The 17,064-nt window shown below is 39.4% G+C and overlaps 1 protein-coding gene across 1 annotated transcript; it reads left to right on the plus strand.

Annotated features, from left to right (window-relative positions):
• The first annotated feature begins 11,460 nt into the window (after positions 1-11,460).
• LOC146032514 (uncharacterized) lies at positions 11,461-14,563 on the plus strand. Its single transcript, XM_083158496.1, has 6 exons — positions 11,461-11,660; positions 11,737-11,836; positions 12,117-12,242; positions 12,487-12,594; positions 12,782-13,000; positions 13,208-14,563. The coding sequence occupies exons 1-6, from the start codon at positions 11,655-11,657 to the stop codon at positions 14,260-14,262; spliced, it is 1,614 nt and encodes a 537-aa protein (XP_083014622.1). The 5' UTR covers positions 11,461-11,654; the 3' UTR covers positions 14,263-14,563.
• The last annotated feature ends 2,501 nt before the right edge of the window (positions 14,564-17,064 follow it).

The raw sequence follows: 17,064 nt of genomic DNA on the forward strand, positions 1-17,064 counted from the left end.
ATAACCAATCCTAACAGAAACAACCAAGAAGCAAAAGTATAAGGGAGTGCTTGGATTTGAGGGATATAATTGGGACCAGTCTATGTTATAAAATATAGATACAGACAATGAAAGTTCAATATTAAAAAGAATTTAATAACTAATCATAAAGGTACCGGCCGATACCGAACAATTAACAATGCAATTAAGATAAATCACAATAAAAAAATTCAGGATTGCCCTGAGAAAAATGAAAAAATAATAAAAATACCAATATACATGTAATAATCCACTTAAAACAGCCTCATGTTAGTGGAGGATTAAAACAGTCCAAGTGTTTGTCAGTGGTTAGATATTAGCAGTCCAGTGTTAGTGGTTGTAGCTTAGCAGATATTGGTATAGTTACCACATCCCTGTTTGCATAGGCTGAAGGGCATCAGGGAGATAGAATTGGCACAGATCCACAGACAAGCATTTAAATATGTGAAGTGGAGATGCAGCGCAATTGCGGTAAAGCGTTTCCAATAGAATAGAATCCCTTTATTCGTCTCACAATGGAGAAATTTCAGTGTTACAGCAAGGTTCAAGTATGGATAAGAGTAGTAGCATAATAATAAGAACACACATAATAAGATAAGATCCAAACAATATAACTCAAGAATCTAGGAACATGCAGGTCTTCTTCAGACCATGACAGTTGTACATTCTAATTGCAGCCGGAAGGAACGATCTGCGATATCTCTCCGTTGAGCATCGAGGGTGAAGCAACCTATCACTGAAAGTGCTACACAGATCTGTCAAAACGTTTTTGAGCGGGTGTGAAGCATTATCCAATAATGATGTCATCTTGTTGATCATTCTCCTCTCACCCACAACCTCTACAGAATCCAAAGGCATTCCTAGGACAGAACTGGCCTTCCTTACCAGTCTGTTTAGTCTCTTACTGTCGGCTGTTGAAACACTGCTACCCCAGCAGACCACTCCATAGAATATGGCCGATGCCACTACACAGTTGAAGAAGGTCTTCAGGAGCGCTCTCTGCACTCCAAAGGATCTCAGTCTCCTCAGCAGATAAAGTCTACTCTGCCCCTTCCTATACAGAGCAGCAGAATTATCAGACCAGTCCAGTTTATTGTTAAGGTGAAAACCCAGATACTTGTAAGTTCTTACGATCTCAATATCCATTCCCTGAATGCTCACAGGAGTTGGGGGGGTATGCTGACGTTTCCTGAAATCAACTACCAGCTCCCTAGTTTTCCTCGTATTAAGTTGAAGATGGTTCCCCACACACCAGGTAGCAAAGTTCTGCACAAGTTCTCTGTACTCCCTATCGTCCCCATCCACGATAAGGCCCACAATAGCAGAGTCATCAGAGAACTTCTGTAGATGACAGGTTGATGAATTGTATGTGAAATCTGCAGTATAGAGAGTAAAGAGAAATGGTGCCAAAACTGTTCCCTGGTGCCAAAACTGTTCAATGGGCCGGCCGGCAGTACCTTTCAATTAAGCAAAACAGATTACGAACTGATGCGTTTCCCCGCTTCCTTGTATAGGCGGCTTTCTCAAAGTTCAGGTATAGCCGTCTGTATCTACCATCTGGTTTAAATAGGGCACACTTCCTCCCATTCAGTAGATGTTCCCGGCCATGTGACCGGAGGATCATTTCCTGGCGTGTCCCTTTTTCAATAGCGGTTCCTATTGGTGATATACACACCACGTGGTTAGCTCAGTCCAAGTCTACTACCGCTTTTCAGGACTCGTTATCAGTCGCGGATTTCATTGGTTCTCCCGCATCTGTAATTATACAAGTCCGAATTTTGCAAATGCCTATTAAGGCTCATTTTCGTTAATATTGTATGAATAAGGCTTATACTAGTGTTATTATGGGGGAAATTTACCAATATGAAAAACCTAGTTTTTCGTATTGGTATTTCCCCTACGGCTGCATACGACTGTTTGAGTCGTATGCAAAGTCGTGTTCCGGAGAGGAAATTACAAAGCAGTCAGATACGACTGCTTTGTAACCCTCCGATGGTGTAATGATTCGTATTAGCTGGCCATATATACGGCCGCTAATACAAATTTTTCTAGCAGTCTGCACGGATCAGTCAGATCCGTGCAGGCTGCAATGTGTAAAAAAAAATAGAAAAATAAATAAATCGGCGTGGGGTCCCCCCCACAGCCATAACCAGCACCAGGCTGAAGGAGCCGGGGCCGGTAATTAAAAATCAGGGAACCCGACAAATAGGGGTTCCCCGACTTTTAACAACCAGCCCCAGGCTCCAGGTCCGGGGCTGGTTCCCAAAATACGGGGGACAAAATGACTAGGGGTCCCCCGTATTTCAAGAACCAGCCCCAGGCACAACCAGCCAGCAGGGTAATGTCACAGCTGGGGGGCACTTATGATATAAGGTCCCGCGGCCAAAACATTAACCCCCTGACCGGTCAGCCTGGCCAGGGGCCCTGGGGGAGTGGGGACCCCCCCAATGAAGGGGTCCCCCCCCTCCAGGACTTACCTGACCAGACTGAAGCCTGGTACTGTCCCCGATGCCCCTGGGCGGTGGGCATCGGGCTGATTATGGTATAAAAAAAAAGATGAAACTATTGTTTTTTACAGTGGCACTACAAGTGCCAGCAAGCTGGGACTTGGAGAACCACAAGTCCCAGCCTGCTGGACATTAAAGGGCCCGCTGGCACTTGTAGTTCCACAGTTAAAAAAATAGTACACAAAACACACTGACACACTTTTTAAATAAAACTTTAATACATACAAAGCCCACACATACTAATACTTACCTATCTTCTTTCCGTAGGTAGCCCTGGTCCTGATGTCCGGTCTGTGTCGGCGTTCTTCTTCATGTCGACGTCCTTCTTCATGTCGACGTCGCTGTCGGTGATGGCGTCCGGTGTCCGGGTCCGACGAAATCCATGTGGAAGCTGTGGAAGGAAACCATACTCACCTGTCCCAGCGCGACGTAGTCCAGGTAAGTGTCTTGGCAAAAAAACAAACTGACACGCGAAACCAGCCCGGACAGCAGGAGCCGCACGGTGTTTGTGTACATCGTGCGGCTCCGCCTCCCGAATGCCGCTATTGGCCGCCTTGCGGCCTAGCAGCCAATCAGGAGCCACTAGGCCGCAAGGCGGGCAATAGCGGCATTCGGGAGGCGGAGCCGCACGATGTACACAGAGTACCGTGCGGCTCTCTGTCCGGCTGGTTTCGGGGTGTCGGTTTGTTTTTTTGCCAAGACACTTACCTGGACTACGTCGCGCTGGGATAGGTGAGTATGGTTTCCTTCCACAGCTTCCTCCATGGATTTCGTCGGATCCGGATGGGGACGCCATCGCCGACAGCGACGTCGACATGAAGAAGGACGTCGATATGGATCCCGAAGATGACACAGGACATCAGGACCAGGGCTACCTACGGGAAGAAGATAGGTAAGTATTAGTATGTGTGGGCTTTGTATGTATTAAAGTTTTATTTTAAATGTGTGTCAGTGTGTTTTGTGTACTATTTTTTTAACTGTGGAACTACAAGTGCCAGCGGGCCCTTTAATGCCCAGCAGGCTGGGACTTGTGGTTCTCCAAGTCCCAGCTTGCTGGGGAGGCTTGCTGGCACTTGTAGTGCCACAGTAAAAAACAATAGTTTAATATATTTTTTTACACCATAATCAGCCCGATGCCCACCGCCCAGGGGCATCGGGGACAGTACCAGGCTTCAGCCTGGTCAGGTAAGTCCTGGAGGGGGGGGACCCCTTCATTGGGGGGGTCCCCACTCCCCCAGGGCCCCTGGCCAGGCTTACCGGTCAGGGGGTTAATGTTTTGGCCGCGGGACCTTATATCATAAGTGTCCCCCGGCTGTGACATTACCCTGCTGGCTGGTTGTGCCTGGGGCTGGTTCTTGAAATACGGGGGACCCCTAGTCATTTTGTCCCCCGTATTTTGGGAACCAGCCCCGGACCTAGAGCCTGGGGCTGGTTGTTAAAAATCGGGGAACCCCTATTTGTCGGGTTCCCTGATTTTTAATTACCGGCCCCGGCTCCTTCAGCCTGGTGCTGGTTACAGCTGTGGGGGGGGACCCCACGCCGATTTTTTTATTTATTTATTTCATTTTTCTATTTTTTTACACTGAAGCCTGCACGGATCTGACTGATCCGTGCAGGCTTAAAGCAAATACGACAGGGAAAGCAAGGTGTATTTTCCTGTCGTATTTGCGTGGGTGTTTCACACCACTTAGCAGCCGTATTATCAGTACGGCTGCTTAGTACATCAGGAACCACTATTCTTTTGAATGGTGATTTCTGTCGTATCCTATCGATGGTGTAGGACATTCGTATTTGTAAATATAAATACGAATGTTCCATCTTTAGGAATACGAATTGTTGTATTTTTGGGATTGTAAATCCCGAAAATACAAATTCGTAAAAAAAAGGTGTATTTCTGCCTACGAATACACCTTTTTTCTACAAATCCATTTTGGTAAATGTCCCCCTATACGTCAGACTCCCTTCTTTTAATAATATCTCTGAATGCTGACCTTTTACCGAATATATCCCATCCGGATAATTAAACAAAGAGGTTTGTGATATTTCGTCAGCCTGACAGTATATAAATGCTGCATATAGACATATATCTGTCTGGCTGTTTAGTGTCATTCCATTTATATTATATACAAAAAAATGCTCATAATTAAAAGATATATTAAGGAATATATTAAGGAAAATTTCCATATACATAGAACTGGTAGAAAAGTAGATTAAATATACAGAGGTATCTTGTCATAGTAGATTGCTATATTAATTAGTAGGTAAATTAACTGGCCATGAGTCACAGAGTTTTTAGATAAAAGAAACTAAGAAGAATTACAGTTCTTTTTCTTAATTTGATTCACACATGGAGAGTAATACTAAGTTACGAAAAAATCAAGGTTTTAATGCACATTGACATTGACATATACATATAAAGACGTTACAGGACCACATACAGGTGGATAGGAGAGAGATAGAGAGAGAGATATATATTGTATGTGGAAAAGGTAAACTTAAGAATATTATTTTAATAGTAATACACAGTCGATCCTATTGATTGGGACTGGTCTTTTTACTTTTTAGGCAGATTTTCAAAAAAATCGACTAAATATCGAGGCCATCATTTTTTAGAACCGACCAATAGTTTTCATAAATTTCATGTAGGCAGTCAATAATTTTAACGTATTATTATAATGAACAATAGAACTTTGCTAATTAGCGTTATGTTCAGATTAAACACTATTGTCTGACTATTTGGTGGGTATTAACGTGGTCCAGATGGACCTCTGATCCCACGCAGTACCCACCGATGTTATACAGACATATGTGTTTTCTGATGACTAATTGTTTTAATACTGGTGCAGAGTAGTAGGCATCACATCCTTTGTAACACATAATAGTATTTCGGCATTTGTTTGATAATAGTGCATAGTACTAAGACTGAGGACCAAGTGGGTTCATTTGCGGTCCAGATGGACCTCTGTTCCCGCATTGTTCCCACCAGTATCGGCAGTCAAATAAATCTCAATAGAGGAACCTAAACGATGTTCCCATGTCCGATATATTTATATAATTGTATAGGTGGAGAGGGATCTCTATAAAACAGATTTATATATCAGTGGTTATATAATGATAATCACCATTTAGTTATAGGGGGCAGGCAAAGTAGAGAAGGGTAGATGATCATAATTATTGGAAGGCATTAAGCTCTAACATATGGTTTAGGCCACCAGGTGTCAGGGTGTCTAGCCTAAAAATCCAATAAGATTCATGACTACACAGACGGTTAAACCGGTCACCACCTCTCACTGTATGATGGATGGATTCAATTGACCTAATGGTCAGATTTTCTATATTGCCAATCCTGCAGCTCGAGACGTGTTTGGACAGTGGGTGTGTTTTGACATTTTTGATTATGTTTCGCTTTGTGTTCCAAGAAGCGAATATTTAGTTTGCGTGTGGTGCGGCCGATATACTGCTTTCCGCATCCACAGCTGAGAAGGTAAATGACAAAAGTCGAGGAACAGTTCATAAAAGTGGTGATCATGAATTTTTCCTGTGTCACAAACGAAACAAAATCTATAGTTTTCCTAGGTATATGGGTACAGGTGATGCAGTTATTTCTCCCACATCTGTGGAACCCCAATGGTTTGTCTGGAAGCCAAGTAAGTGCTTGTGTTTTCTTCTTATTATCTTCAAAGTGGCTATGTACTAATTTTGTTTTAAGGTTTTCAGCTTTTCAAAATATTACCCTACCTCCTTTGTCAATTTCACCTTTTATCAATTCGTCCAGCAACAGTAAAGGTGTGTTTTTCTTGTTGTACTATTATTATACTTTGTTATGAATCCAACTCCCTTATTTGTTTCAGTTTTTTGTGATTTTTTGTTGTTTTGTAATAGAGATTGAACTGGCTCTTTGGTATATTTCTTTTCCAGTTCAGATTATGTGCACTATCATAACTCAGATATCTACAGTATTAGTGTCTACATCTTTTGTATAGGTTTCAGTGGCTATAGTGTTATCTTTAATAGTAATTCGTATATCCAAAAAATTTAAAGTGCTCGTGCTGTGAACCGAAAGTGAATTTTAAACCAAAGGAATTGGTGTTCAAACTAGTGGTGAATTCAGTGAGAGAATTAGTGTCCCCTTCCCAAACAAAAAAGAGATTGTCTATATATCTGCCATAAAGGACCAGGCCCGCCCCCAGTCCAACGCCCCACACATGTTCCTCTTCAAAGAGGCCCATGTAGAGGTTCGCAAAACTAGGGGAGAACCTGGTCCCCATGGCAGTGCCCAACACCTGTAAGTAAAAATTACAATCGAATAGAAAATAATTATGAGTGAGGATAAAGTGGATAGACCTTAAGATGAAGGACCTCAAACCATCAGACACTTCATTATCTTTTAATAGATACGTTTCGATTGCTTTTACTCCTAATTCGTGTGGGATGTTTGAGTAAAGAGATTCGACATCGCAAGATACTAGATGGTAGTTTTCATGCCAAGTACATTAATTTAGCAGATTTAAGAAATGTTTGGTGTCCTTCAGGTATGATCTTAATGTGACAACATATTTCTGTAAATAATGATCAACAAAAAAAGATAAATCATTAGTGAGTGACCCTACACCAGAAATTATAGGTCGACCTGGGGGCGTGTCAAGTGTCTTGTGGATTTTGGGCAAATAATAAAAAGTAGGTGTGACAGGGTGTGAACAGGATAGAAAATTGAACGTATCTTTAGTAATTGCTCCACTATGGAAACCATCATCAAGCAAATCTTTATATTCTCCCAGGAATTCCCAGTTCTTTGTATATGGAAATTTTCCTTAATATATTCCTTAATATATCTTTTAATTATGAGCATTTTTTTGTATATAATATAAATGGAATGACACTAAACAGCCCATTCAATATATGTCTATATGCATTTATATTCTGTCAGGCTGACGAAATATCACAAACCTCTTTGTTTAATTATCCAGATGGGATATATTCGGTAAAAGGTTGGCATTCAGAGACATTATTAAAAGAAGGCAGTCTGACGTATAATAACACTAGTGTAAGCCTTATTCATACAATATTAACGAAAATTAGCCTTAATAGGCATTTGCAAAATTCGGACTTGTATAATTACAGACACGGGAGAACCAATGAAAACCGCGACTGATAACGAGTCCTGACAAGCTTTAGTAGACTTGGACTTAGCTAACCACGTGGTGTGTATATCACCAATATACTGAAAAAGGGGCTTGACACGCCAGGAAATGATCCTCCGGTCACATGGCCGGGAACATCTACTGAATGGGAGGAAGTGTGCCCTATTTAAACCAGATGATAGATACAGTCGGCTATACCTGATCTTTGAGAAAGCCGCCTATACAAGGAAGCGGGGAAACACGTTAGTCGTAATCTGTTTTGCCTAATTGAAAGGTACTGCCGGCCGGCCCATTGGAAACGCTTTCCCGCAATTGCGCTGCATCTCCACTTCACATATTTGAATGCTTTATGATTAGTTATTAAATTATTTTTAATATTGAACTTTTATTGTCTGTATCTATATGTTATAACATAGACTGGTCCCAATATATCCCTCAAATCCAAGCACTCCCTTATACTTTTGCTTCTTGGTTGTATATGCCAGAGATTTTAATTTTTAAAATATGTCAAAAATATAAAAAAAATATTTAAAAAAATCTTATTTTTATTATCCTAATAATTTTTATAGTCAAAACTCTGGAGTAAAAAGTATATGGCAGGTGAGGCAGTGCCTCACCTACAGTAGTAGATAAGGCACACTTTTTCTTCAAACTAATTGGTTTTGACAGGTCCACGCCCCTTTTATACAGTTTGTCCACGCCCCATTTATACAATTTGATATCAAACGTGATAGCGTGTGATAGCTCGTATCACGTTTGATATCAAAGTGGTATAAATAATATTAACCCCCGTATTAAAATATAATTGGTTTGATACTGTAACTTCATACACTGATATTGGTTATGTGAAATAACACATATATAAAGTACGCGATATCTTAATCAGCTGGTAGAATTTCTAAACATAATGCTAAAAAAGTTGTTAGAAAAATATGGTATACAACAGATATATAATTCGTAGAACTGTAGATCTTGTTTTATATCAAATTTGATTTGTGTAGGATGTCGCGCAACGCCGATCATCAAAACAGCCGTCTGAAAGCCAGTTATTATAACGTATTAAAGCCGGGGAGTTTTTGCGGCTTTGATAAATATTATAAAGCTTTGAAAAATAAATTTAAAAGATCCGATGTGAGAAAATGGTTACAAGAGCAAGACGCGTACACATTGCACAAACCGGCTAGAAAAAACTATAAAAGGAATATGATATGCGTATCGGATATAAATCAACAGTGGCAATGTGATTTGGTATAGCTCATAGATCTTTCACAGTGAATAATACAGGCAGATCATTACCAACTATAATAACACTTACCTTAGAACGAGCCAAAAGCGCTACAACGATGTGTCTGACCAATCGTGTATCAAAAATAAATAAAATAAAAATAAAAAGTTATATTCCACACGATAACTTCCACAGCATCTAAGGACCTTCTTGCTTTTAAAATAAATGAAATATCCGCGTACATAACAAAGAGGTCTGGGTATACATATGTTATGTATTTAAAGATACAGGAGCTAAAAAGTTATATTCCACACGATAACTTCCACAGCATCTAAGGACCTTCTTGCTTTTAAAATAAATGAAATATCCGCGTACATAACAAAGAGGTCTGGGTATACATATGTTATGCATTTAAAGATACAGAGCCATTCAGTCTGGGCCTGACATGTTGTAGGCATTTAAATTTAAAGACACACAGCGTGAGAAGTATAGTGTTACTTTTAGAAAGACATCAGATATGACGGATGATTGTAATTTTCAAAAGTAATTTTAAACACCGGATTCCATAGTCTTTGAAGACGTTGACATTTACGTATGACGCAATTAGCGTAGACAGCACAGCTGGGCTGGTAACAATTATATTCATTAGAAAGCACATACCTCTGAAAAAAAACATTTTCACACGGCTAACCGTTTAATTAGTTTAGACAGAACAAAGAAAGGCCATGAAATCTTTGCAACAGAGCATGAGTGGCATCTAGTGGCCATGTATTGCAGTTGCAAGCAAGTTCCAGACGGAGCTAGAGACTACAGAATTAACTTATATATTATATTTAACTGAACATTAACCCTGAACATTATCAATGCTGATAAATAAAGGATCTATATAAAGTATATATATATATATATATATATATATATATATATATAGCTATATACAGTATATATATATATATATATATATATACAGTATATATATATATATATATATGTGTGTAATGTGATGGTAGCATTATATTATGTGATGAATAAAATATGGATAATATGTTATATTATTTAAATCATATATATATATATATATATATATATATATATCTCAATCAAATTACACAGGTGTAGTGGATAAGGTATATATTTTAAATTAAAAAGCATACACATACATATACAACAAATCTGTTGATCAATCATATAGAAGTCCAGATGGTATTTGTAAAAAGATTTATTCGGGAATCTTCCAAAATGATGACAAAGGCCCATATATATATAGGGCTTATGTATGCTGTTGTTGATGGTGTGCCATATCTGACATTTATTTAATAAGAATAAGGGTTTTTATTCAGGGGGGGGGGGCAATTTAGTGGCATTTTATCGAGCTAAATATTCTGAACACAGCTGTGTTTTGCACAATATGCTATATATTTGTTATGCCAGTCTTTAACTTTGGAACACAACTCATGAATATTCAAATGAGACAAATGCAACACAGATGTGTTAACTGACTGAAACGTATAAATATGTTCTCCATGGGACCAGACAACTACCAGGCATCTGCCACACATTGAGGTTGAAGGTCTTCACACACACACACTATTCAAGACAGAGAACTTGAAGTTTTGACTTGAAGTTTTGTTCCAGAACAGAGGGTAAGTCTAATTTAATTTTCTAAATAAATATATATATATATATATAGTTTGCGGCTGTATGCATTGTATTGTAATGTATTAGGAGTACATGCTGGCATACTGGATGCTTGTGGTTAATCATTTATTTAGGAAGTGGTTAGTGTATTGTGGTCTGTACATTATACATATTGCTTTTAAAAATACTTTAAACAATCTTAAAATATAGTTTGCTGCTGCATGCATTGTATTGTAATGTATTAGGAGTACATGCTGGCATACTGGATGCTTGTGGTTAATCATTTATTTAGGAAGTGGTTAGTGTATTGTGGTCTGTACATTATACATATTGCTTTTAAAAATACTTTAAACAATCTTAAAATATAGTTTGCTGCGGCATGCATTGTATTGTAATGTATCGGGAGTACATGCTGGCATACTGGATGCTTGTGGTTAATCATTTATTTAGGAAGTGGTTAGTGTATTGTGGTCTGTACATTATACATATTGCTTTTAAAAATACTTTAAACAATCTTAAAATATAGTTTGCTGCTGCATGCATTGTATTGTAATGTATCGGGAGTACATGCTGGCATACTGGATGCTTGTGGTTAATCATTTATTTAGGAAGTGGTTAGTGTATTGTGGTCTGTACATTATACATATTGCTTTTAAAAATACTTTAAACAATCTTAAAATATAGTTTGCTGCGGCATGCATTGTATTGTAATGTATCGGGAGAACATGCTGGCATACTGGCTGCTTGTAGTTAAACATTTATTTAGGAAAGAAAAATATTGAGCTTATGGTACTTTAACTGTCCATTTGCATGTGCAGTGATTAGTGTATCGTGGTCTGTACATTATACATATTGCTTTTAAAAATACAGTATATTGTGTTATTACAATTTACAGGTCGTTAATGTTAGTCATCGCAGATTACGGTATTACGGCTTTGATATTTATAAATAGCTTCATTTTAATATTGTATCATTGTATTATACATAATGATTTTAAATTTTATGCGATTTTGTGCACGCAAATTCTTTTATGATTGCTGAATGATGTATGTTGTTATCAACAGTGACATCTAGTGGTTGTTGCAGAAATTGACTTTGAACTTAAGCTATCAACAAAACACCAACATGCAGGTGTGTATATGATATTTACAATAGTTTAACAATATCTTATTGTATTGTTATTTCAACTTATTATTATTTATTACAGAGAAAGGAATACAAAACCATTAATGCAAATAAAATAAGTCTCAGAGATTTTCAAGATTTACCCAGCTTCCAACAGCAGTCAAATGAGCAGACAAATACATGTAAGTTTACAGACCAAAGACACATTGTTGTTGCTAGGGGCATGATTTGTTAAGGCACAGGGGCTATTGACAGGTTTTATAAATGTTACGTTGTTGGTGTTAATTATTATTACAAGGCTCAGTTGTGTTAGTCACAGGATCTGTTAAGACAAGCGCCCTATTGGTATAAATGTTACACGTGTTGATTGTATTTTTCGTTCTACAAAATTGTTGTGTTAATTTTTATTTTATTTTTTATGTATATATTATTTTTTATTAAATTGTTAATCCCATAAATCAGTTTCAGATGTCACAAATGACGCATCTGAAGTTGGATCATATGGTTCGGATTTCACAGTTGGTCCGGATCTGACGACATTCGAAAACCCATACGCAGCATACTCTGATTTGTCCGAATCGCAAAAATGTAGGTGATCATAAGCCGTCAAAAAAAATGTGATGTATGTTAAAAAAAAATGTGATATATTATTATTTCCAAAAATATGTCTCTCTCTCTCTCTCTCTCTCTCTCTCTCACGCTATCTCGCGCGAACTCTCACGTTCTCACTCATATATATATATATATATATATATATATATATATATATATATCCTGTTATATTCATTTTTATACTGCCTGTGATATTAATGTGTTTTTTGTTCTCTGTTAGTATCGCCGATTATGTCGAAATCTGATGCAGAACACATAATGGATGATCTCTGGAATTTACCATCGGCAAAACACTATAAACAGCTATACCAGACCCCGGCTATACAAGGTGAATTTTGACGATTGGCTAGCGGTGTTTTTATAATGTGTTTTTGTGTTAAATGTTGCATATCGTCGCAAAATCATGAATAGTGTCCACAGGAGTTGTTGTTATCATGACTTAAATGACGTTTTTTTTTTTTTTTTTTTTCTCAAGTCGGCGAATGTGTCGTTAATTGATAATATATGTATTACAGATGACATAGCTAGCCGGTATGAACCTACGGTACCTAGGGCCGATACGTGTGAAGCGGGACCATCCGGATACAGAGAACCGACATCGGATGTTGGATCAAACGCCAAACAACCCAACAGCGCATTGGCTAAAGGAGCAAAAAGAGCCCAGATCAGCGATCAAGCTTTCTGGTCATTGTTTAAAGGAACCATGCCGGCGCAAACCTTTGACAAATACCCGTGTATGTTTATTTATTTGGTTTCTTATATAGCACAACATTTACCACTGTTCTTTACAAATGGAAACCACAGGTATTAAACAGACTGTGTAGATGAAAACCGACATGGATGGGTTGGGTGTTTTGGGAGGCGGGTCTGAAGGTGTTATAAAGCGGTTGTCTTAGTGTCCGCGAATGTGTAACTAAAACGTTGTTATTTTTTATTTACAGCGGATCCGCGACGATTCGCAAAAATGATAGCCGCGGCCGGGGTTGCTCAACCACTCAATGCTGAAATGGATGGGGGTGAATCAGCTAAAACGGTGATCGACCCACAACTTCAAGAAGATGTATCAAGGGCCGAGATCATGGCCACCGAGCGCGACGATTTCAAGCCAAGCAAGCGGAGAATTACAAAAAGTCGAGCCGGTCAAGAAAACAAGGCCGATTTATCAGATCTTAAAAGAAGATTGAAATATTCGGAAGGTAGGCCCGTGAGAAAAAGAATTGCATTACAAACCGTGCCAACCGTGAGTAATGTGGATTACCCGCACGCATTTACAACACCTGCAACACCTACTGAATCCGACATTGACATTGCCGGTAATACAAAGACTGTGAAGACTCGTAAAACTTTACGACTGTCAAGAGAGAGATACACGCCGCTGACGGATGATGATGTCATCGTAATTTCAGACACGCAGGAACATCATACTGCAGAAACGCAAAGCGTGGTCAGTAACACGCCTGCAGCTACATTATCCGCTAATGATGAGGACTTAAATGGGCAAACATTTTTTATCACCCCTAGTGAAGAGTCAGTCTCAGATACACCACAGAATGATGATGAGGCTGTAACATCTGTAGCCGGAATCCCTGATAAAGTAATGGGTGATGATTACACAAAACTACCCAGTGTTTTTACCACGGTCGGCGAGGCAACCGCATCGGGCGGTGCGGATGCCCCGCCGACCGTGGTATCGACAGACATAGTTGATGGGGTTCAGAATGTGGAACAATTAGGACAAGATGCGGAAATACAATACTACGCGGTCATGGGGAGGATGCGTGAGCATATAGGGTACATGCGTAGAAATGTCAATACCATGTTGAACCGTATAAAAGATGAGCTTTATGGTTCAAAAAAGAAGCCAGAGATCATTAAAGAACTTGTAGAAATGTACATGAATGTAACATCAAATCATATATCAGAGACCGTGAGGACTAGGGATTTTATTAAAGCGAACATGTATCATTTTGCCGAGATAATTGAAACGGATCCGTGACTAGGCATGGTGGGTTATGGGTTGAAACGTAATTTACATGTGTGTAAAAAAGCCCCAAGAATTAAAGCAAATGTACCGTGCAAAATCTCACACTTATTTCGCCGTTCGAAAATAAAACAGGCTTTAAAATGCATATACAGGCTGAGAAAGCGTAAACAACACAGGGGGCGATGCACAACCCCAACCCCAGGTGCACAGGCTGACAAATCACCGGACCAACCATTACCGGGTGACGCTGCGTCACCTGACAATGTTGAACACCCCGCAACGCCCATGCATAATGACATAGATGGGGGTGCGCCACCCGGGAATGGTGAAGGTCGGCGAGATGTGTACTTAGAAGCTGTTAACAGGTATGAGCGACACCATCCTAATTTCAGAGCTATTGAGTATCATAATCATTTTCAATTTGTTAATTTGGAAAGAGTTACATCATTTGCAGAGGGTGTTGAAGCCGTACACAACGCTATACAGGTTATGATTGATGAATTCATGGTTGGTGTTGACCCTAATGATCGTGTACAGTTAAGATTGGAGGGGGGTGGTTTACACAACGCCATCTACTCACACCGAAAGCCGCAAGAATCATTAGACGCTGTCAGTTTCTTGAATCAAATTACAAACACTCTTCAAAGTAACGCTGAATTCTTATTAGGCACGGGTTTAAGGTTTGTGATCACTGTTTTTAGAAATAGAGCGGGTGGGGCCCTAACTGGTCGCGGCCTTAGACGCATTCCATACAGCTTAATTATAGAAAGGCGCAGAAGACACCTGTATGATTTCAACAATACGCACAATTATTTGTGCTTTGCGGCATCGATCTGCAAACTTCTGGATAAAGGTAATGCCACAGACGCTGAAATACACGATCGGGCGCTTCAAATTCATAAGGATTTGAACCTACCGATCGATAAAGCAGTCAGCTTTAGCGACGTTGTTGTTTTTGAAAAACACTTAAAAACAAAAATTACAATATTATATCATAATAATCGTTCTTGGCATTACTATTCTTCAGATTCGCGCTACGGTGATACCCTGTATGTATTATATCACGATTCACACTATTATGGCCTGATTAATATCTGCGCATTTCTCGGATCGAGATTTTTCTGTTCCTTATGTAATCGAACTTATGAGCGCAAAAATAGCCACGATTGTCTTTTCTTTTGTAAGGCTTGTCACAGACAAGCGTGCGCTGATGATGGGGCTTCCGCATTAAGATGTTCGGTTTGTAGGGTGTTTTGCAGATCGCGTGAATGTTTAGAGGAGCACAAATCCTTAGCTTTAGATCGCAAAATATCCTGTCTTGAACATGTTTATTGCGACAGGTGTTGTCTCTACCGTCGCAGGTCTCATGAGTGTCAGGGGCTAAAGTGTTCTACTTGCAAGGCATATGTTGATGGGTTTGCGGATCATTTGTGTTACATACAGCCCATCAAAGCGGAAGAACCCACCACCAAATACATCTTTTTTGATTTCGAATGCATGCAGGAGACAGGTATACATATACCAAACTACTGTTACGCTCTCACATTAATGGGTGAGAAATCCTGGGAGTTTAAGGGCAAAGCTTGTATCGATGATTTTGTAAAGACGTTCATGAAACCAAAATTTGCGCATTACACATTCATAGCCCATAACGCTGGGCGGTATGATTCGTATTTTGTATTGAACAAGATCATCAAAGAACGGTATACAGTATCCCTCATCTCTAATGGCGGAAACATAATGTGTATCACAATAAAAGATCTGAAGATTAGGTTTATAGACTCTCTCAATTTTCTCCCCATGAAATTGAGCAGATTTCCAAAGGCCATGGGATTTGATGGCGTTAAAGGTCATTTCCCGCATTTTTTTAACACAGCCGATAACCAAAATTACATAGGGGTCATGCCCTCAATAGAATATTTTGGCCTACAACACATGATGCCTGAGGAGGCCGCTGATGTTACAGAGTGGTACGAAAAAAACAAACACAAGGCGTTTAATTTTCAAAAAGAATTAATACGATATTGTAAAGAGGATGTCAGAATATTGCAAAAAGGGTGCGCAGCTTTCAGATCAGCCGTTATAGCCATGACAGAACAGGAGTTTGTAATAGCGGCAGAGAAAAAAGATGTAGCCGTTAAACGTCACGTTGATCCATTCCAACTGACGACTTTAGCGTCGGTTTGTATGGCTATGTATCGTTGTAAATATTTACAGGCAAACACATTGGCTCTTGTACCGGGTGATAACTATCACAAGACCCAGAAGCGTTACTCAACACCAGCCATACAGTGGTTAATGTACATAGAACACAAAGAAGGTGTGAGTATAAGACACGCTTTACAAGGTGGTGAGAAGAAAGTCGGTAGATACAGTCTGGATGGTTACGCCGTGATTAACGGCGTGCCAACAGCTTTTGAATTCCAGGGGTGTTTTTATCACGGTTGTGACAACTGTTACAAAACCGATGATGAAAACAATCTGACTAAAACAACCTACGGTCAACTGCGGCACAAGACACAGTTAAGGATACAATACCTTAAACGGTGTGGATTTCAGATAAGGGAGATGTGGGGGTGTGAGTGGAAGAAAATGAGGGAGACTGATGAGGAGCTTCAGGTTTTTCTGAAAGGTTTGGAAATCCCTGACCCCTTGGATCCTCGTGATGGTCTTTATGGCGGCCGCACTAACGCCATAAAACTTTATCACAAGACAGAGTGCGATGAAAAAATACACTATTTTGACTTTACTAGCCTATACCCATTTGTCAACAAGACCAAAACATATCCTATACGTCACCCACGCATCATTTAT

Source organism: Crinia signifera, chromosome 1 (assembly GCF_055691185.1).
Source record: "Crinia signifera chromosome 1, ASM5569118v1, whole genome shotgun sequence".
Classification (NCBI taxonomy): domain Eukaryota; kingdom Metazoa; phylum Chordata; class Amphibia; order Anura; family Myobatrachidae; genus Crinia; species Crinia signifera.

Excerpts from the sequence above, each read along its gene's own strand:
- LOC146032514 (XM_083158496.1), top strand. Across the intron at positions 11,837-12,116 it reads AAATGAGCAGACAAATACAT|TTTCAGATGTCACAAATGAC; the intron begins GTAAGTTTACAG and ends CCCATAAATCAG. Across the intron at positions 12,243-12,486 it reads TTTGTCCGAATCGCAAAAAT|TATCGCCGATTATGTCGAAA; the intron begins GTAGGTGATCAT and ends GTTCTCTGTTAG.